The 15,509-nt window shown below is 42.5% G+C and overlaps 2 protein-coding genes across 6 annotated transcripts in view; one reads left to right on the forward strand and one right to left on the reverse strand.

The window, feature by feature from the left end:
* HNRNPA2B1 (heterogeneous nuclear ribonucleoprotein A2/B1) lies at positions 1–14,929 on the reverse strand. 2 transcript variants are annotated; one of them, XM_086614240.1, is made up of 13 exons: positions 14,771–14,929; positions 9,365–9,475; positions 8,284–8,430; positions 6,558–6,768; positions 6,045–6,146; positions 5,875–5,955; positions 5,268–5,330; positions 4,662–4,781; positions 4,239–4,361; positions 3,115–3,197; positions 2,036–2,960; positions 1,663–1,793; positions 1–816 (listed from the first exon to the last, which is right to left on the reverse strand). In XM_086614240.1, the coding sequence occupies exons 1-10, from the start codon at positions 14,798–14,800 to the stop codon at positions 3,136–3,138; spliced, it is 1,050 nt and encodes a 349-aa protein (XP_086470366.1). In that variant the 5' UTR covers positions 14,801–14,929; the 3' UTR covers positions 1–816; positions 1,663–1,793; positions 2,036–2,960; positions 3,115–3,135. The 2 variants fall into 2 exon arrangements, with proteins under 2 accessions (XP_086470366.1, XP_086470365.1); XM_086614239.1 differs by having other exon boundaries at positions 5,866–5,955.
* Positions 12,876–15,509, forward strand: part of CBX3 (chromobox 3) — a 15,497-nt gene continuing 12,863 nt past the window's right edge. For 2 of the 4 annotated variants that reach the window (XM_086614243.1, XM_086614244.1), the window contains exon 1: positions 15,080–15,171. Coding sequence is in view for 1 of the 4 variants with exons in the window: in XM_086614241.1 (XP_086470367.1) it covers positions 13,152–13,178 (27 nt within the window). In the remaining 3 variants the exon portion in view is untranslated. Of the gene's footprint in view, positions 13,179–14,135; positions 14,270–15,079; positions 15,172–15,509 lie in introns of those variants that run through there. The other 2 variants (XM_086614241.1, XM_086614245.1) reach the window with 2 other exon arrangements.

Genomic DNA, 15,509 nt, shown 5'->3' on the forward strand with positions numbered 1-15,509 from the left:
CCCCCCCAGAAGATGCAGCTATCAGTAATGCAGTTCTGGTACAGCAGGAACTCTAGTTTCCATTCAGTCTTTCTCTCTTGATGCTAAAAGGTCTTTACAGGTGAAAAGGATAAAGCTATTGTCTTATCATGCTTTGACGGACTGTCTTAAGTGGTTAGTTTCATTAACAGGAAAGGAGGAGATATTTTTATAAAGTGATATAAAACACAGCCAAAAAGCTATTTTAAAGCAATTGTGTCCAACAGCAAAAATATCAGCATTTTTAATTTGTAGCACTGTTTCTCCCAACAGAGAACAGATGCCTATGGTCAGAGATACAAGTTCTGTGAATACATTTGCCAAGTTGACTTTGTTTTAAATCCGCCTCAAAATGGAATGTTTCAAATCATGAAAGGGTCTAAAAGCTGCACATAAACATTATTTAATGTTAGACACACACTAAGTTTTATTAAGCATTACACTAGAACTACTTTGGTATAAAAAATACTTTATTTTAAAGCTATGAAAGTTATAAAAATATGTAGTTAAACTTTCTACTCACAGAATGTTTGCTATTTTAACATTAGTGATTTGTTTCTCCTAACGAATCTGAATTTTATTCAAAAGGTTTACAAGACATTATTACTATAATTTAAAAAACCCAGCATTACAGGGAGCTGTACTAATTGTGATGTTTTATCAGTATTCATTTAACCTCTAGATTTTTAATGAAGGCAGCAAAAACAACTATTTTCTGATGATACAGAATTTCTTATTTCTTGAAGCGTTTCTGTGGTTGACCACTTCTTCATTAGTTACCTGCAGCATGGCACCTTCCTGCCAAAGAAAAAAAAAGTGTATCTGAAGATGTTTATCACATATGTCTAAACCAAATTACCAATAGGGGAACTTCAGCCTTTTTTTTTTTTTTTTTTTTTTTTAAAAAAAGTATAAGCAGTTCACTGGTGTGTCTAACACAACAAGGAACAGGACTTTCGTTAGCTGAGTCCATGTTCTTCAGTGGGAAGCCTTTAAAAGGCAATGGAACTTTGAAATCAGGGCATTTTTTGGTTGCCTTTTTTTGTTGGGTGGGTTTTGTTAATTTTTATTTAAAAACCAAATCTAGTAGAATATGCCACCCTTACTCTGTGTAACTTATTACTTGATGAATTTTCATTAATTTGAGGTGCAAACATTCAATGCAGTGAGAGTAAGGCTGACTGAATTTGGCACTAAGGTTTATTAGCTGCAAGAACTATAAAAAATGGTGGAAACCTCAACATTCTAGCCAAATTCCAATTTACAGAATTACATTATGCACTTATGAAATACCACCTGCAGTTTCATTTGAAGTTTTCACTTCCCCTCCTAAAGAACTGCTTATGCAGTTGTTAAAAGAATAGACGACACATTCCTTCACAGAGGCAGATGTATTCTGTGGTGCAATTTTTTTCCTTACACGTAAACAGTCTACAGTTACTTGGGAACCTTCAGGATGAAACGTGTTATATGAAATAGATTACAGGAGACAAGACACGTAACAACATAGTTCATTTTCAACAGCACAGAACTACCTTCATTGCATTACCTTGCAACCACCATAATGCATAGACTCCCAAGAAAAAATAAAATGTTGCAGGATGCAAAAATAAAGTTGTACGATTTAATTAACTTGTGACCTACCATTTTAACTACCAACACCAGGGATGGAACCCTTGCAAAGCTTTACTAATGGACACTTGCAGGTCTCATTTGTTCAACTGTAGCAGTGTACAGTGGCAGCAGTCTATGCTTGTCCAGGGTTCATATCATAGCTAGATTCCAGTAGGAAAAAAATATGTTAAGTAGCTGAAATTAACAAAAATTTGTTTGTAAAAAATTTAATAATACAAGAAAACAGGATTCACAAGTTTCTTTTCAATTGGTAATTGTTAACTCAATTCATTGCTATGTTAAACTACACAACGATAATCACTATACTGAAAGAATACTGTCAAACAATTATTAGTTTCTTGGTTTTGGAACAATAAGAAAGGAAAAGTAAATAAGATCTTACCTAAAGAAGTTTAACTGAAGCTTAGAACTATTTTGCTCTACACCCTCAGCCTTCGTTGGCATCCTTATAAACTACTGTAGTTAAAGCTTTGCAGAAATACAGCACAGCTTTTTAAGACTGGCTGAACTTAGTGACGTTTTCAAGAGTTCTCTTGTACTAGACCTGTGTCCCTGGAAGAGTACCTCGCTGGGGATATTTCCTTTCCTTGCCATTGAAGAAGCAGCATCTAAAAGATCTAAAAAGGTGTTTCTCCTTGCAGAGATATCCCTTAAGTTATCTAGATATTTTAAACCTGATCATTTACAGACAACATACTTTTTTCTGACCAGCATTTAATTTTACATGTACAACAATAGCTTTATATTATTTGTGGGACCTTATACTACCCACTCCTTGCCTTATTTTACAATATTAAAAAAAAAATCTAAAATTACACAATATTTCCTTTAGAATTATTTTATTAAATCATAAATGTACAACAGCTTCTTAACTCTACACACGCACTTAAATTTTTAAAAGGAAAACGTTATGTCTTATTACACCATGATCCTGGCTAATAGCTTTTCAAAACTTTGAGAAAAATCTTAAAAAAGGTTTCACATGTCACCTGAAACTTACAAATTTAACATTATCAAAGGAATGCTTCTACACTTACAAAGACCACTAGAAAGAAACAACAATTAAAAAGCTAAGAAACTGTCTCAAAGGCATTTTTACAATCCTTCCTCCACAGTAAGGTAATGTTATTAAATAATCCAAATCCATTCACAAAATGGCTCTCTGCATCTGCTCTGGTGTCTTCTGCCATATCACTGCATATTTATGCATGACTGAGATAAGTGTTTCCTTAACATTGTTATTTCGATAACCTGAAGCTGTTCTGTTACCTCTGGGCTCTCATCCTCTCCTATTTATACAGTGAAGCCTGTTTCAACAGAAGTAAAGAGTAAAAAAATAGGTTATGAAATTATTCATCTAACCATTTTTTAAAGGAAAGATAATATGATCCTAAAAAGCTTTTAACTCCTGCAGCTACTCTCAAGAATCACTGCAATTTTAACACTTATAAACATACTTACCCATGACATGCTTGCAGAAACTCAGTAACGGCTCCTCCCACCATATCCACCACTTCCTCCACTCCCCCCTGGACCATAGTTTCCTGCAATTGCAGAAAAAGAAACAGAACAGTTTTATCAGCACACTCTTTAAATCTGAGAATGCTTTTGATTCTGTATGAATATTAACATCCCCTTTACTTCCCTAGACAGCTTATACAACAAAGATTTTAATGTTTCGCAGTGTTCCTCTAAATAACCTCCAAGAACTGTCACAAGAACTACATGCATAGTTGAATCTTCAAAGATTCAACAGTGTCCTATCTAATTTGATGCACTGTGCTGTCCTGGGCCTGTGAGGGCTGACTTCATTTACAAGCTAAACCTTACAAGAAAGGCCTTTGTGTTTCAGTTTCCGTTTTACAAGCTTTACACACCAAACATTTAGACAACAAAAAGCAGAAAGTGTCATAAAAAAGTGACACTACAGTAAGAGGGATAAAAAGAAATCCCAGCCAAGTTTAGTGGATGTTAACTAGACTCCCTACAATTAGCGTGAGCTGACAGCAAAGAACATTAAATTTGGCTAAAATCTTTTCAGACTGGAAAGTGGAAAATATTCCATAATATTCTGGGAAAAGTTAGTATCTTATAATTTATCTTTTGAAAAATAGTAATAATTTTCCCTAAGACAAGCTTTACAGTCTCAAGATGAGAAATTGCAGCCAACTTGCAGAAGGAGCACAGGCACTGCAGTCCATCTATTGCAGAAGTTACCCGATTTCTACATATCAATCTTGGAATCATCAAATGGTTTGGGTTGGAAGGAACCTTTAAAGGTCACCTAGTTCTAACTCATCTGCCATGGGCAGGGACATCTTTCACTTGATCAGGCTGCTCAACGTCCCATCCAACCTGACCTTGAACACTTTGAGGGATGAGGCATCCACAACTTCTCTGGGCAACCTGTTCCAGTGCCTCACCACTCTCATTGTAAAGAATTTCTTCCTTATACCTAAACTTAATCTACATTCTTTTGGTTCAAAATGGTTAACGCTTGTCCTTATCTTCCCTTCCACCTCCCCAAAAGACTAAAGCCCACCCACTCTGTCTGGCTCCAAGGCAGGTCAGAACGTATACAATACCTCCACCATATGGTCCCCCCATGTTCCTGCTGCCACCAAAATTTCCACTCTTCATTGGACCATAATTTGAAGGTTGTTGGTTGTAGTTTCCAAAATCATTATAGTTTCCACTTCCATAATTGCCTGCATTATCAATACAAAAGTGGAGAAATACCTAGATGAGCTAAAACAGAGCACTTATGAAGTTATCTCATTATTAGAATTTTAAACAAAGTACAAAATCACACAGGTATTCCAGCAGTGTATGCAACAAACTACTTTATCCTACTATTTGGAAAATAAAAGCTTTCTTAGACAAAATTTACACCACCACCACTCCCCCACCCCAAAATCCTAAATGACTTGCAATTTACAACTGAATTGACTAATTTACTTGACTAATTTACAACTGAAATGCTTGGTCATTTCAAGCCAATAGGTTACCTCCTCCATAGTTGTCATAACCACCTCCATAGCCCCCACCCTGGTTGCCATATCCAGGTCCTCCTCCACCATATCCTCCTCTTCCTCCTCCGTAACCAGGACTGCCACCGAAGTTGCCACCTATGATAATATAATCCTTTAAAATAAACTTTTCAGTGTAGAAGGCAATCAAATTCTACAGAATCAGAGGTTTTCTGTTTAGAAGTCTACAGGGGATGAAAAGGGTAGAAGTTATGTAAAAAAAAATTTCTATGAATGCTATTTTTAAAGGCACATGCCAACACCCACTCTAACTGTTGTAACCAAAACCCACCAGTCAGACTGGCTAAAAGCCTCAATTGAAAAGCTTAATGAAAATCTTGACTTTTCAGGAAACTGAAGAAACACTGCTATTCTAAAGAAAATAAAAGCTCATGGTTGTCCAAGAAATAACTATACAATTTACCATATAAATGTTTAACATGAGCCAACAGCTACGTGTGCTTCTTAAAGACAACAAAATGGCTTTGGCAATTAATATAGATTTTATACAAACGGTTAAGTGAATGTAAAAATTTTTCTGAATGAGAGAAGAACAACCACCACTACCAAAAAAAGTAAACTAACCTCCAGGTCCTCCACCATATCCATTATACCCATCACCAAATCCACGACCACTTCCATATCCATCTGTTGGAGAAAAAACCCATGAAGTATTTCAAATTGACCTGTAGCAAATTAACTGAATTCTCAAACCCCTATGACCCTAAGGACCAAATCTCAGAGAATATTGATTAAGCACTACCTGCACTTCAATTTAGAAAAATATATGTGAAAGAACACATCCAAGCATTGCTCTACATCACCTGTTTTCTTTCATTTGTAAGGTACCCAGTTTTAATTTTGGACATAGCCCTTCCACTGTAAAGGACAGGCAAGTGCTGCATAGAATTACAAGGGAGAAATCTCCAAAATCCTTAACAAAATTAAGTTTAGGTTAATTTTGACTTTTAATAGAATCATTAAAAAAAAAAAATCACTTCATTTTACTGAATATCCTCATAATCAATTAGTGCACTACAGAAGAAGTTTGCAATTTATTTTTCCCAAGAATTTTCTAACTGCTACAGCTGCATTTAAATTAAACAGCAGTAGCTTATGAAGTTACTCAGAACAGAAAGACAGTATAAGTAAGGGGAAAAAAAAATAAATGCTACAAACATGCCTGTCTTACCGGCTCCCCCTCTGAAATTGCTGCCAGGTCCTGGACCAAAGTTGCCGCCACCTCCACGTGCATCAGCAAAACCAAAGTTCCCTGTAACAATTTAACGTTTGTAAGTGGTGAGATCGTGGAAAGCGAATGCAAAAATCAACCACAAACCATTAACCTTTACTTGTACGTACCTCCTCTCCCGCTCCTAGAATTCTGAACTTCCTGCATTTCCTGTCTAGAGAGAGCTTTCCTTACTTCTGCATTATGGCCATTGATGGTGTGATACTTCTGCACTGTAACCACATCAAGTAAGATATCATCAGTGTTTAAGTACTGATCTGGCAACAAGTAAGAGTAACAGGCTTCCAAAAATGAAGCAATTTCCAAATGAATCCACACGTACTCCGTATCGGTTTAAAACTCCAAAATACCAAGAGATTTTTAAGCAAAGCAGACAGCACTTATTTAAAATACATGTTCATAGAATGGTTTGGATTGGAAGGGACGTTAAAGATCATCTAGTTCCAACCGCACTGCCACTGGCAGGGACACCTTCCACAGAATTCACCAAAACTACGATGTAGCAAATATTCATGCACATAACTAATCCCACTATCTCTTTAGTTTAACTTCAGCTTTACACAATTACCATGACTGCAAGGATTAATACTATCAAATGAAAGAGTGAAAAGAAGCTTACTTACATACAATTTTATCCACAGGATCATGGTCATCAAATGTAACAAATCCAAACCCTCTCTTTTTACCAGACTGTCTGTCGGTAATGATTTCAATAGTGTCAATTTTTCCATATTCCTCAAAGTAGTCACGAAGGTGGTGCTCTTCAGTGTCCTCTTTAATACCACCAACGAATAGTTTTTTCACAGTAACATGAGCACCAGGTTTTCCAGATTCCTATTAAAAGAATTATTTAAATTACCGCAAAGAAAAACAATTTCACAAATCACTATTTTGCCAGGATTTCAGGAATGGAATACTGATAAACCAAGATTTTTCAAGCACTGAGGTAGACCTCGTAAGATGCATGTCCCTGCAACCTTGCTTGGGGGGCTTTCTGAGAGGGAGGTAACACAGGGTAATTAGGAGGTTTTTCCTCCCTTCTTTATGTCAAAGCTTTAAAAGCATCAAGATAGAGATGAAAGTGCTATGAAATGCATAAAAGTAAATAAAAAGCCTTTAAACATATTCAGAGAAAACGCAAGATCAACTGTTTGAAACAACTGCAAGTATTTAATAACTTAAATTAGAACACAATTTTTATAATTGAACAAAATATGTGTCAGCTTCCTCTGCCCATTTCCCCAACAGCAGTGAAACCCACATTCCACTTGTGTATCAACACCAAAGGTCCTTCAAACTCAGCGAATCCACAGCTATGCATTTTAACCCCTATGCAAAATACAAAGAGAACTCCTCACATTCATGGGTTATTTTTACACTTTGAGCATGACATCCAAGCTGCTGCACTAGGTAGGACTGACTTATTCCTAAAGCTTAGCAATAACCTTGTGTGTATTAACAGTATGCATGCATGCTGCTTTAATTACCTTTTTCCAAATGCTAGCCAACCCTGCACTCTGCAGGGAATGGAAAGAAAACTGGGATAGCTAACAGGGGCACCAATGGTTATGATTTTCAATTCCCCTGACCGCTGGCACAGCTCATTCAACTCCAGTTCATCAGTCCAAATGCATTCAACACCTGGGTCCAACATTAAACTGGTAAACCCTCCCAGAGCTCCCACAACATGGTAAACAGAAGTTACCTACAATCTGCACTTGTTCCTCAAATACCTCTGTGCCACAGTAACCTGGCTGAAAAGGTTGCAGGTGCACTGTATTCCTGTGCACACACCTAATTTGTACCCTGAAGTTTAAAACAAAATATGCCTGGGGCTAAAACCAGATAAGTCCTAAGATGATTTTGTACATCACCACTGGAAAAAAAGAAGAATTTCCTTACTACATTCTCTATTTTTAGTCACTTTAATTATATACCTTTTAGAAATGTCCAAAAAGATCTCGGAAGAGAGTCAGGAGATTGACAGGAGTTTATTAATTTGACATGTAGTTAACAGTAACCATTCCAGAGAAGAGTTAGTTTAGAATTTGCATAATTACAGGCATTCAACATGTTTTCACTAACAGTACTTTCAGATTCCAGTTGCGTCCCTTGCAGACATGATTCTATAACCAGAATAACTTAATAATTCACTGCAATAATAGACATTTATGTAATAGTGTCATTTAACAGACCAAAAGTGTGGGAAATAGTGCCTCAACTATGGCCTTTTAACTAGAGAATTTAAACTTGGGCCATTTTGAGCAAGAACAAAGCATAACTGTCCGACCAAAACAGATTCCTTTTTTCAAAGCATGAAAAAGTACCTGCTTTCAAAGCCATACTTACCTCTCTAGCCACAGCTCTCTTAGGCTCAACTACCCTTCCATCAATCGTGTGAGGTCTTGCAGCCATGGCCGCATCAACTTCAGCCATGGAGGAAAACGTTACAAAACCAAACCCCCTTGATCTTTTGCTTGCAGGATCCCTCATTACCTGAAAATAATAAACACGTTTAAACCATTTCAACCTGTCTCATGTTAAGCTTAAAACTAAGTTTACATATTTTCACCAAATGTTGTTAATTTATATTTTCCTTGATTTGATTTCAAAACACGATTACAATAAAGTAGCTGGCTGCAAGCGTGTGAACGGCACTGCTTGGCGTCACAGAAATTGAAGCCATTGTTGTCCTCTTAGAGTCTACCGGTAACTGAGAAATGCTGCTATACCAGCGATGTATGTTTGTTTTCTTTAAAACAAACAAACAAACCCACCCCCACAATTTCTTTTAAACTTTCTGAAGATGACAAGATTTAAATTTGTGTTACGCATCACATATTTACTGCTCCCAAAACAAATTCAGTGGAGGAACTTCTGCAAGAGTCACTGTTCCTGAAGGTATTTAAAAGATGTACAGACATGGTGCTCAGAGACATAGTTTAGTAGTGGACTGGGCAGTGTTAGGTTTACATTTGGACTTGATAACCTTAAGGATCTTTTCCAACCTAAATGATTCTATGAAAACATCACACAGAAAGACATCCTTTTGCAGCTTTATTGAGGCTGCTTACCATATCAGCTTTCTGTCATATCAGTCACACAGATGTAACAGTGCTGCGTGTGAGCACTCCCTAATGCACTTCAGCCAATGACACCCAAGTTAATTTTGAACTGTTGAAATCACTGGTTAGAGAGAACATAGAAGATTTTACATGAAATAGATTGCGAATGTTCTGTAACTCTATCAACAGTTTGCGAGCGAAAATCTGTACATAGCCATATGGACTGAATTATGTACAAACCAACCAAGTGTACACTTACCAAATTTAATATTCCATCTTTTCATTAAGCTATCCAGAAAAACTCCTCACTTTTACAATTTCTAAATGTTCCATGCCATCGTTGCGCATTAGTATGCCAGACTTACCACACAGTCTGTAAGCTTTCCCCATTGCTCATAGTAACTCCTCAAGCTTTCCTCTGTTGTTTCAAAGCTTAAGCCACCAATAAACAGTTTGCGGAACTGCTCCTTTTCCCTCTATCACAGAAAAGAAGATTACATTAATATAATTAACAATACCCCCTTCTGCATCAGCATAACTAGACACTAAGGTTTTCTAAGTGTCAAAAACTTTTAGTAAGACATATTTTTCAAAATTAGGCTTGGCTCTTCTAAATTCTACCACTCTTCAAAGAATTCTACCTTGGCTCTTTTACCACTATTCAAAAAATTAAGCAATTTACAGAATTCTACAGGTCCATTTTTACAATACAGATTTTAATAATGCACTGTTTCCTGTCTCTCCCTCCAAATACTAAGAACAACAGACCACATTCAAAGACTTCCAGAATAGTCCCTCTCGAAGACCTTGAGGAGACGCTTTTTAAAGAAAAGGAAAATAAACACAAAACAAAAAGCTCTCATAACAGATAACATGAATTCATTCATACTGTCTGATTCTATTCTAGATGGCATTTATTTTTAAATAAATATTATGGCTCAAATTATTGTACATGAATACTATCATGCTATTTAGCCAAGACATTAAAAATTTAAATAAATAAGATATAGCTAAAGATGTTCTAAAATGGGTCGCTGATTCGTATTTTCTCATGAATTATTAAGATGAATGAAAGCCAAAGCATCTGTAAAATTAATCTGGGATCCTGCGTCACTGGAATTAGTGGCAAACCTATCCACCCTCAACAGCAGCAGCATCGAAACTAAGTGGATTCCCTTTAAAACAGAAAAGTGAGTAATACATATTCACATATGTATCCACCAACACAAATTATGCTTTCAGTAAGAATTTGTTCAATTACCTTTCAGAGAAATTATCACTGCCCTTGTTCAGCAGAAAGTTCTGCTCTGATGACAAGTACATAATTAAAAAAACCCAGGACCAGTAAGGTATTCGATTTATTATTTTCTATGTGGTATTATACCAAAGCCTGAAGGACAACCTTCCAATCTCTATCAGTTAAAAATACTTTTATACTAAGCGGGCATCATAACTGTAACTTTCTACACACTGTAGCATCACTAGATCATACATTTTGCAATTTCATATGTAAAAGTGCATAAATTAAAAAAATGCACTAAAAAGTAGTCCCACAAAATTTAAGATTTCAGAACATTGTTTAAATGAGAACTGTCCTGCTAAGGACAAGAGAACTCAGACACAAGGATTACTTCAGCTTTATACTGTTAACTAATTTTAAAAATCAAGAAAATCTGCTTGGGTGTTTGGTTTTGTGTTTTCTTTAGGACAGTGGCTGTTTTTTAAACAACCCAAACACTGCATAGTTAGCTATTAACTGACAAAACACAACATGACCAACTACGCACTAGACATTAAGATCAACGTAAAAAGGAAGTTAAGGCAACCAACGACAAACTATGAGATTTGCAAAATAAGCAAAACAGTTCAGTACACAAATGCTTTTAAAAGCCAATCTGCCTGTAGACCAACATGTTTTCAGGTTGTCCAAGGCTGGCCTGGATCTAGATACATGTAACAGGAAGACAATTACTGCAGGTAGTACTGAATCAGTTTTTGTTCAAAATGCATCACCCTATTACCAGCTTGTGATACTGCAGTCTGACAAGGAAGTCAATCATTAGAAAAACACATTCCTCCCCCAACAAAATACTGTATTTGAGAACAATCAGTTAAAATCTCTCTTAAAAACACTTGGAATCTGCTGTTGGATCTAGTATTCTTTCTTCTAAGAAACACGGAGGAAGCTAGTACTGTCTCCTCCATTTACAGACAGGCAAAATTAGACACAGGAGTTTAAAAGCAGCAAGCTAGTGTTATATCAAGTTTTCTTTCACCTCATGTCTTAAAAGGAATAAAGGAAAGGATGCTGCATACCAGACTTCGACTAAAGTTTTACCTTTGAAAACAGTTATAAGCATTTAAACGAAACTCAAGGAAAGAACGGAATTTGTTTTTTAAAAGACAAACATATACCACACATTACTAATAAATATGAAATAGAATAACAACACACGTTACAGACATATGAATTCTCAGAAAGTATAATCTACCATGTGTTGTCATACGGTGCATGGCCTACCCAGCACAACCACCTAGGCACCACACGCGTCACAACATAACAAAATTCACTACCAGTTCTTCAGGTAAAACCACTGTGAAAGTATCATAAACATGTTGTTCCACTACTACATGCACAGCCTCTGGATGTACAGAGACCATCTCTGTCTTAAATGTGTCAGTTTTAAGAAGCTCCAGTTAGTCCGGAGAGCTCTGACGATCTTAAATTTATGCTGAAGGTGCAAAATGTATGATAAAAATTATTGTCACTCCAGTCTCTCTCAGAATCTTGATGAAGACGTATCTTCATTTGGTAAAAACAACCCCCCCACACACACACAACCCGCCCCTGCCAAGGCCCACAATATAAAAGCTGGAAGAAAAACCTCTTTCAAGATTTCCATAGCACACTTTGAAGAAGGAACAGAGTGCGAGAGGAAATCTTTAGGAACTCTGTAGAATCTTCTTTAGTGCTTATATTAAGCCTTCCTTCATAGGCTTAAAGCAACACTTTGAAGGACTGGAAAACGCATAGCCTTTGCTGCAAAATTCATCTCCAGAGCAAGACAATGTGCTTCATGTTGCAATAACGTGTGCACAAATACTCCAAGCTGACCACAGACTTCTGCAGAGTTAAGAACCCGAGGAACAAGAATGATTAACAGAGACAAGGGAGTGGGATCTCTCACTACCATGGCTAGGCCTGCCAAAGCACGGCTGGGTTTACCGGTCCACAACTACAAGGGCACCGCTCTCTCTCCCCCTGCCCAGCCTCCCGTTAGCCCCTGTACGTTCTACAGGGCTCTGCGATCCAACAGCCCGGCTCTCCCCTCCCCCCGCAGCCCGCTGTTATCAGGAGCGAGGCGTTACCACGCCGGCTCCGCCATGTGGCGGATACCAGGAAAACAGCGGCCCCCGCAGCGAGAAGGGAAAATGGCGCCCAGAAGCAGCTGTTGCCTACAGGGACACCGATGCGGCAGGAAGAAAAGAACTTCTGGAAGTACCGACCCCAGGTGAAAAAAAAAAGATAGGTAAGACCCGGGTCCTCGGGCTAAAGAGAAACCAAGCGCTGCAAACCGCTTCCAGCGTGCACCTACACACACGGCACCAGACTGAGCCTGCAAGCCTTGTTTTCCGCCCCCGCAGATGCCAGACGACTGCAGCTACCTGCCCGCTCGCCTCGGAGCCCCTACTGCCCTCCCGCCCTACTCGCTGTCTCATCCCCGGCCTGATACTCTCAGCCTCACGCACCAGCGAACCTCGGCGCCGCCATTTTACCCCTCCCCTTGGCCGCCGCCATTACCAGCAGCGCCACCCCGGCCGGTCGGCACCTCGCAGGGCAGAGGCGCCTCCCTGGATCGAGCCGGACTGACTGACCTCCATAGCCGTGTGCCCCCCTCCTCCAGCGCCACCGTAACGGCAGCTCGGCTAACGGTACGCCAACTGATTGAAGCACTCGCACCCGTCAAACACGGGTACCGCAGCTTCCGCCTCCTCTCGCGGGCTGCGCACCAGCCCCAACCGCCGCTTCCAGAACCTTCCTCCCTGCTAACGCTTCCTCTGCGGAAAAACATCCAGCGCCCTACCAGCGGAACGCCGACCGGGAGCCAGCAGCCCAGCTCACACCTGAGGAGAGGCTCAAGCCCGCTCGTAATGCCCAGACCCGGAAAAATTCACTACGTACGTAAAAAAACTAACCAGCCTCCCTCCTTAAAAAGCAAACTCTGAATTTTCCCTTTCCACGTACCATATTCTTCATGGTTTACGTATTCCGGCTTGAGAGTACCGTACAACTGGTCAGTAATGGCTGCCTTAACTGTTACGTAATTTGAAATTCAGCTCCACGTAGTGCTAGCGCCCTCCTTCTCCAACTCAGGCTCGCTTCCGAGGTTTTAGGTTTTTTTTAAAAAAAAAATGCTTGAATCTGGAGCTTAAATATCTTCAAAGGGGCAGCAGTTCTGTATAACGCCCCTACGTGCTTTTATCACGTAGTAAAAAGTCATCAACTCCGTTAGTAATGGCTGTCTCCGAAATGAGCCGAAGGAGCCGTCGTCGTCGAGCTTATCCGCTTCGACAGTCGCCGGAAAGAGCCGAAACGGGAATAGAAGCCCATTCGACTCACTTCGGCTATTTCCGGAATTTGCCGAACCAGAAAGCAATGGCGCTCGGCAGCAGCTCGGCAATTTCCGGAGAAAGAGACGCAGCAGCTATCGACTATCCAGCCCGTTCGGCAATTTCCGACAACGGAAGAGACTCGCAATACGTGCCCGAGCGGAGCCGAAACGGCGCCGATCACGACTGGCACCGTGTCACTTTTTTTTTTTTTTTTTTCCGGAAATTGCCGAATGGCCCCGAAGACTCAAACCTCAAGGCGAGCGGTTATAATTAGCTATAATTAATACTCGTATTACCGCCCCCCCCCCCCCCCCCCCCCCCCCCCCGCTGCCCTCCCTGAGGCCACCTGTGGTATTGGCAGGGAGCGGAGCGAGGCGCACCCCCGCAATCTCCCCCTGTTGCTGGCGGCCTGGCCCCTTCTCCCTCCGCCCGGGCAGGAGGAAGTCAAAACTACCTAGATTTTGGCGCCAGCGCCGACATACCGCGGGGCCCCGGCGGCCAGCGGAGAGAGGCGGACTTCGCCGCAGCCCGCTCCGCTCTACGCCGCACCGCCGACATTGGGCGCGCCGCCCGCTTCGACACTCTGTTCTTTCTTCCTTCCTTCCTCCCCTCCCTCCCTTCTCTCTCCACCGGTCCCGCACGCACCGCGACAAAGGGTGAGTGCTGCCGCCCCGCGCACCAGGGAAATGGCGCTGGAGCTGCTCCTTTCTTCCCGCCCCCTCTTCTACCCCCCTCCCCCCAGCTGCCAGGGAAAGCCAGCGGTGATCCACCCGCGGCTCCCCAGCCGACTCCGACCCCCTTCCCTACTAACAGAAGAGTTTTCGAGAGCCCTCCCTCAATGCTTTCCAAGCCCCCTCCCCATCTCCTGCGCCCTTACTAACGACTAGGCCTCCCCGCCGCAACGCGGGAAATGGCCGCGCTCCAAACGGCCCCCTCAGCCACACCGCAACAAGCTTCAGATCCTGCCCGGCGCTCCCTGCCCGCCCTCCCCGCGCCCGGGGCTCGCCGGGGCCACCCTCCCGCACCGACTGATGGCCTCGCTGCGCGGCGGGCGGCGGCCGCTGCGGCCCAACGCTCCCTCATGGCGGCGGCCATCATGGCGGCTGCAGTTACCGGGCGCCACGGGCCCATTCCCCCTCCCGCCGCCCGCGGCTCACCCAGTCGCTTTCTCTGTCGCCGCGAGGCATCTTCCTTCTTTTGGACGCCTGGCGCGGTCCTGCGCTAGCCCCCCGTTGGAGAGACGTCTTGGCCCCCCTCCTGTGCTGGCGGCGACGACGGTAGGAGGTTGCAGCTCGCGCGTAGGCGGCGTCGTGCGCTCTGCCCCGTCAGCCGCCGGCGCGCAGTGCTCGGCCAGCCCAGCCCCGCCAGCCGCCGCGCCCGCCCTGCGCCGCGCTGCCGCCCAGCCGCTCCCCACCCCCTCCCGCCCGCCCTCCCTCCTTCCCTTCCCCCACCCCCCGCCTCAACCCCCCTCAGATGTCGCTGTTGCCGCCGCTGCTCAGTGCGCGCAGGGCGAGAGCGAGGAGGAGACGCGAGACCCGAGCGGCTGGGCACCATTGAAGTCTGTATCCTTCTCTCTCTCTCTCCCTCTTTCTCTTGCTCCAGCCGCCTCCTTCCCCCTGACTCTCCTTCTCGCAGCGCCCCGCGGCGCGGTTTTCGCCTACGGGCCGCCACGGGGAGATGCGGGACGCAGCCCGGCCGCCCGCTTCCCCCCACTCCTTCCCCCCCACCCCGCGTCAATACGCCGCCGCTTCCTTGACGGCGGGGGGTAACGGGCGGAGCAGGGCTGCCGGGGGGCCGCGGCCCCGGCGCTTGCACGGCGGCCCGCGCCGGAGGGAGGGAGGGACGGACGGACGGACGGACGGAGGGCCCCGGAGCGAGCGGGCTTTGCCGCGGGGA

This window comes from Tauraco erythrolophus, chromosome 7, assembly GCF_009769465.1.
Source record: "Tauraco erythrolophus isolate bTauEry1 chromosome 7, bTauEry1.pri, whole genome shotgun sequence".
Lineage (NCBI taxonomy): Eukaryota > Metazoa > Chordata > Aves > Musophagiformes > Musophagidae > Tauraco > Tauraco erythrolophus.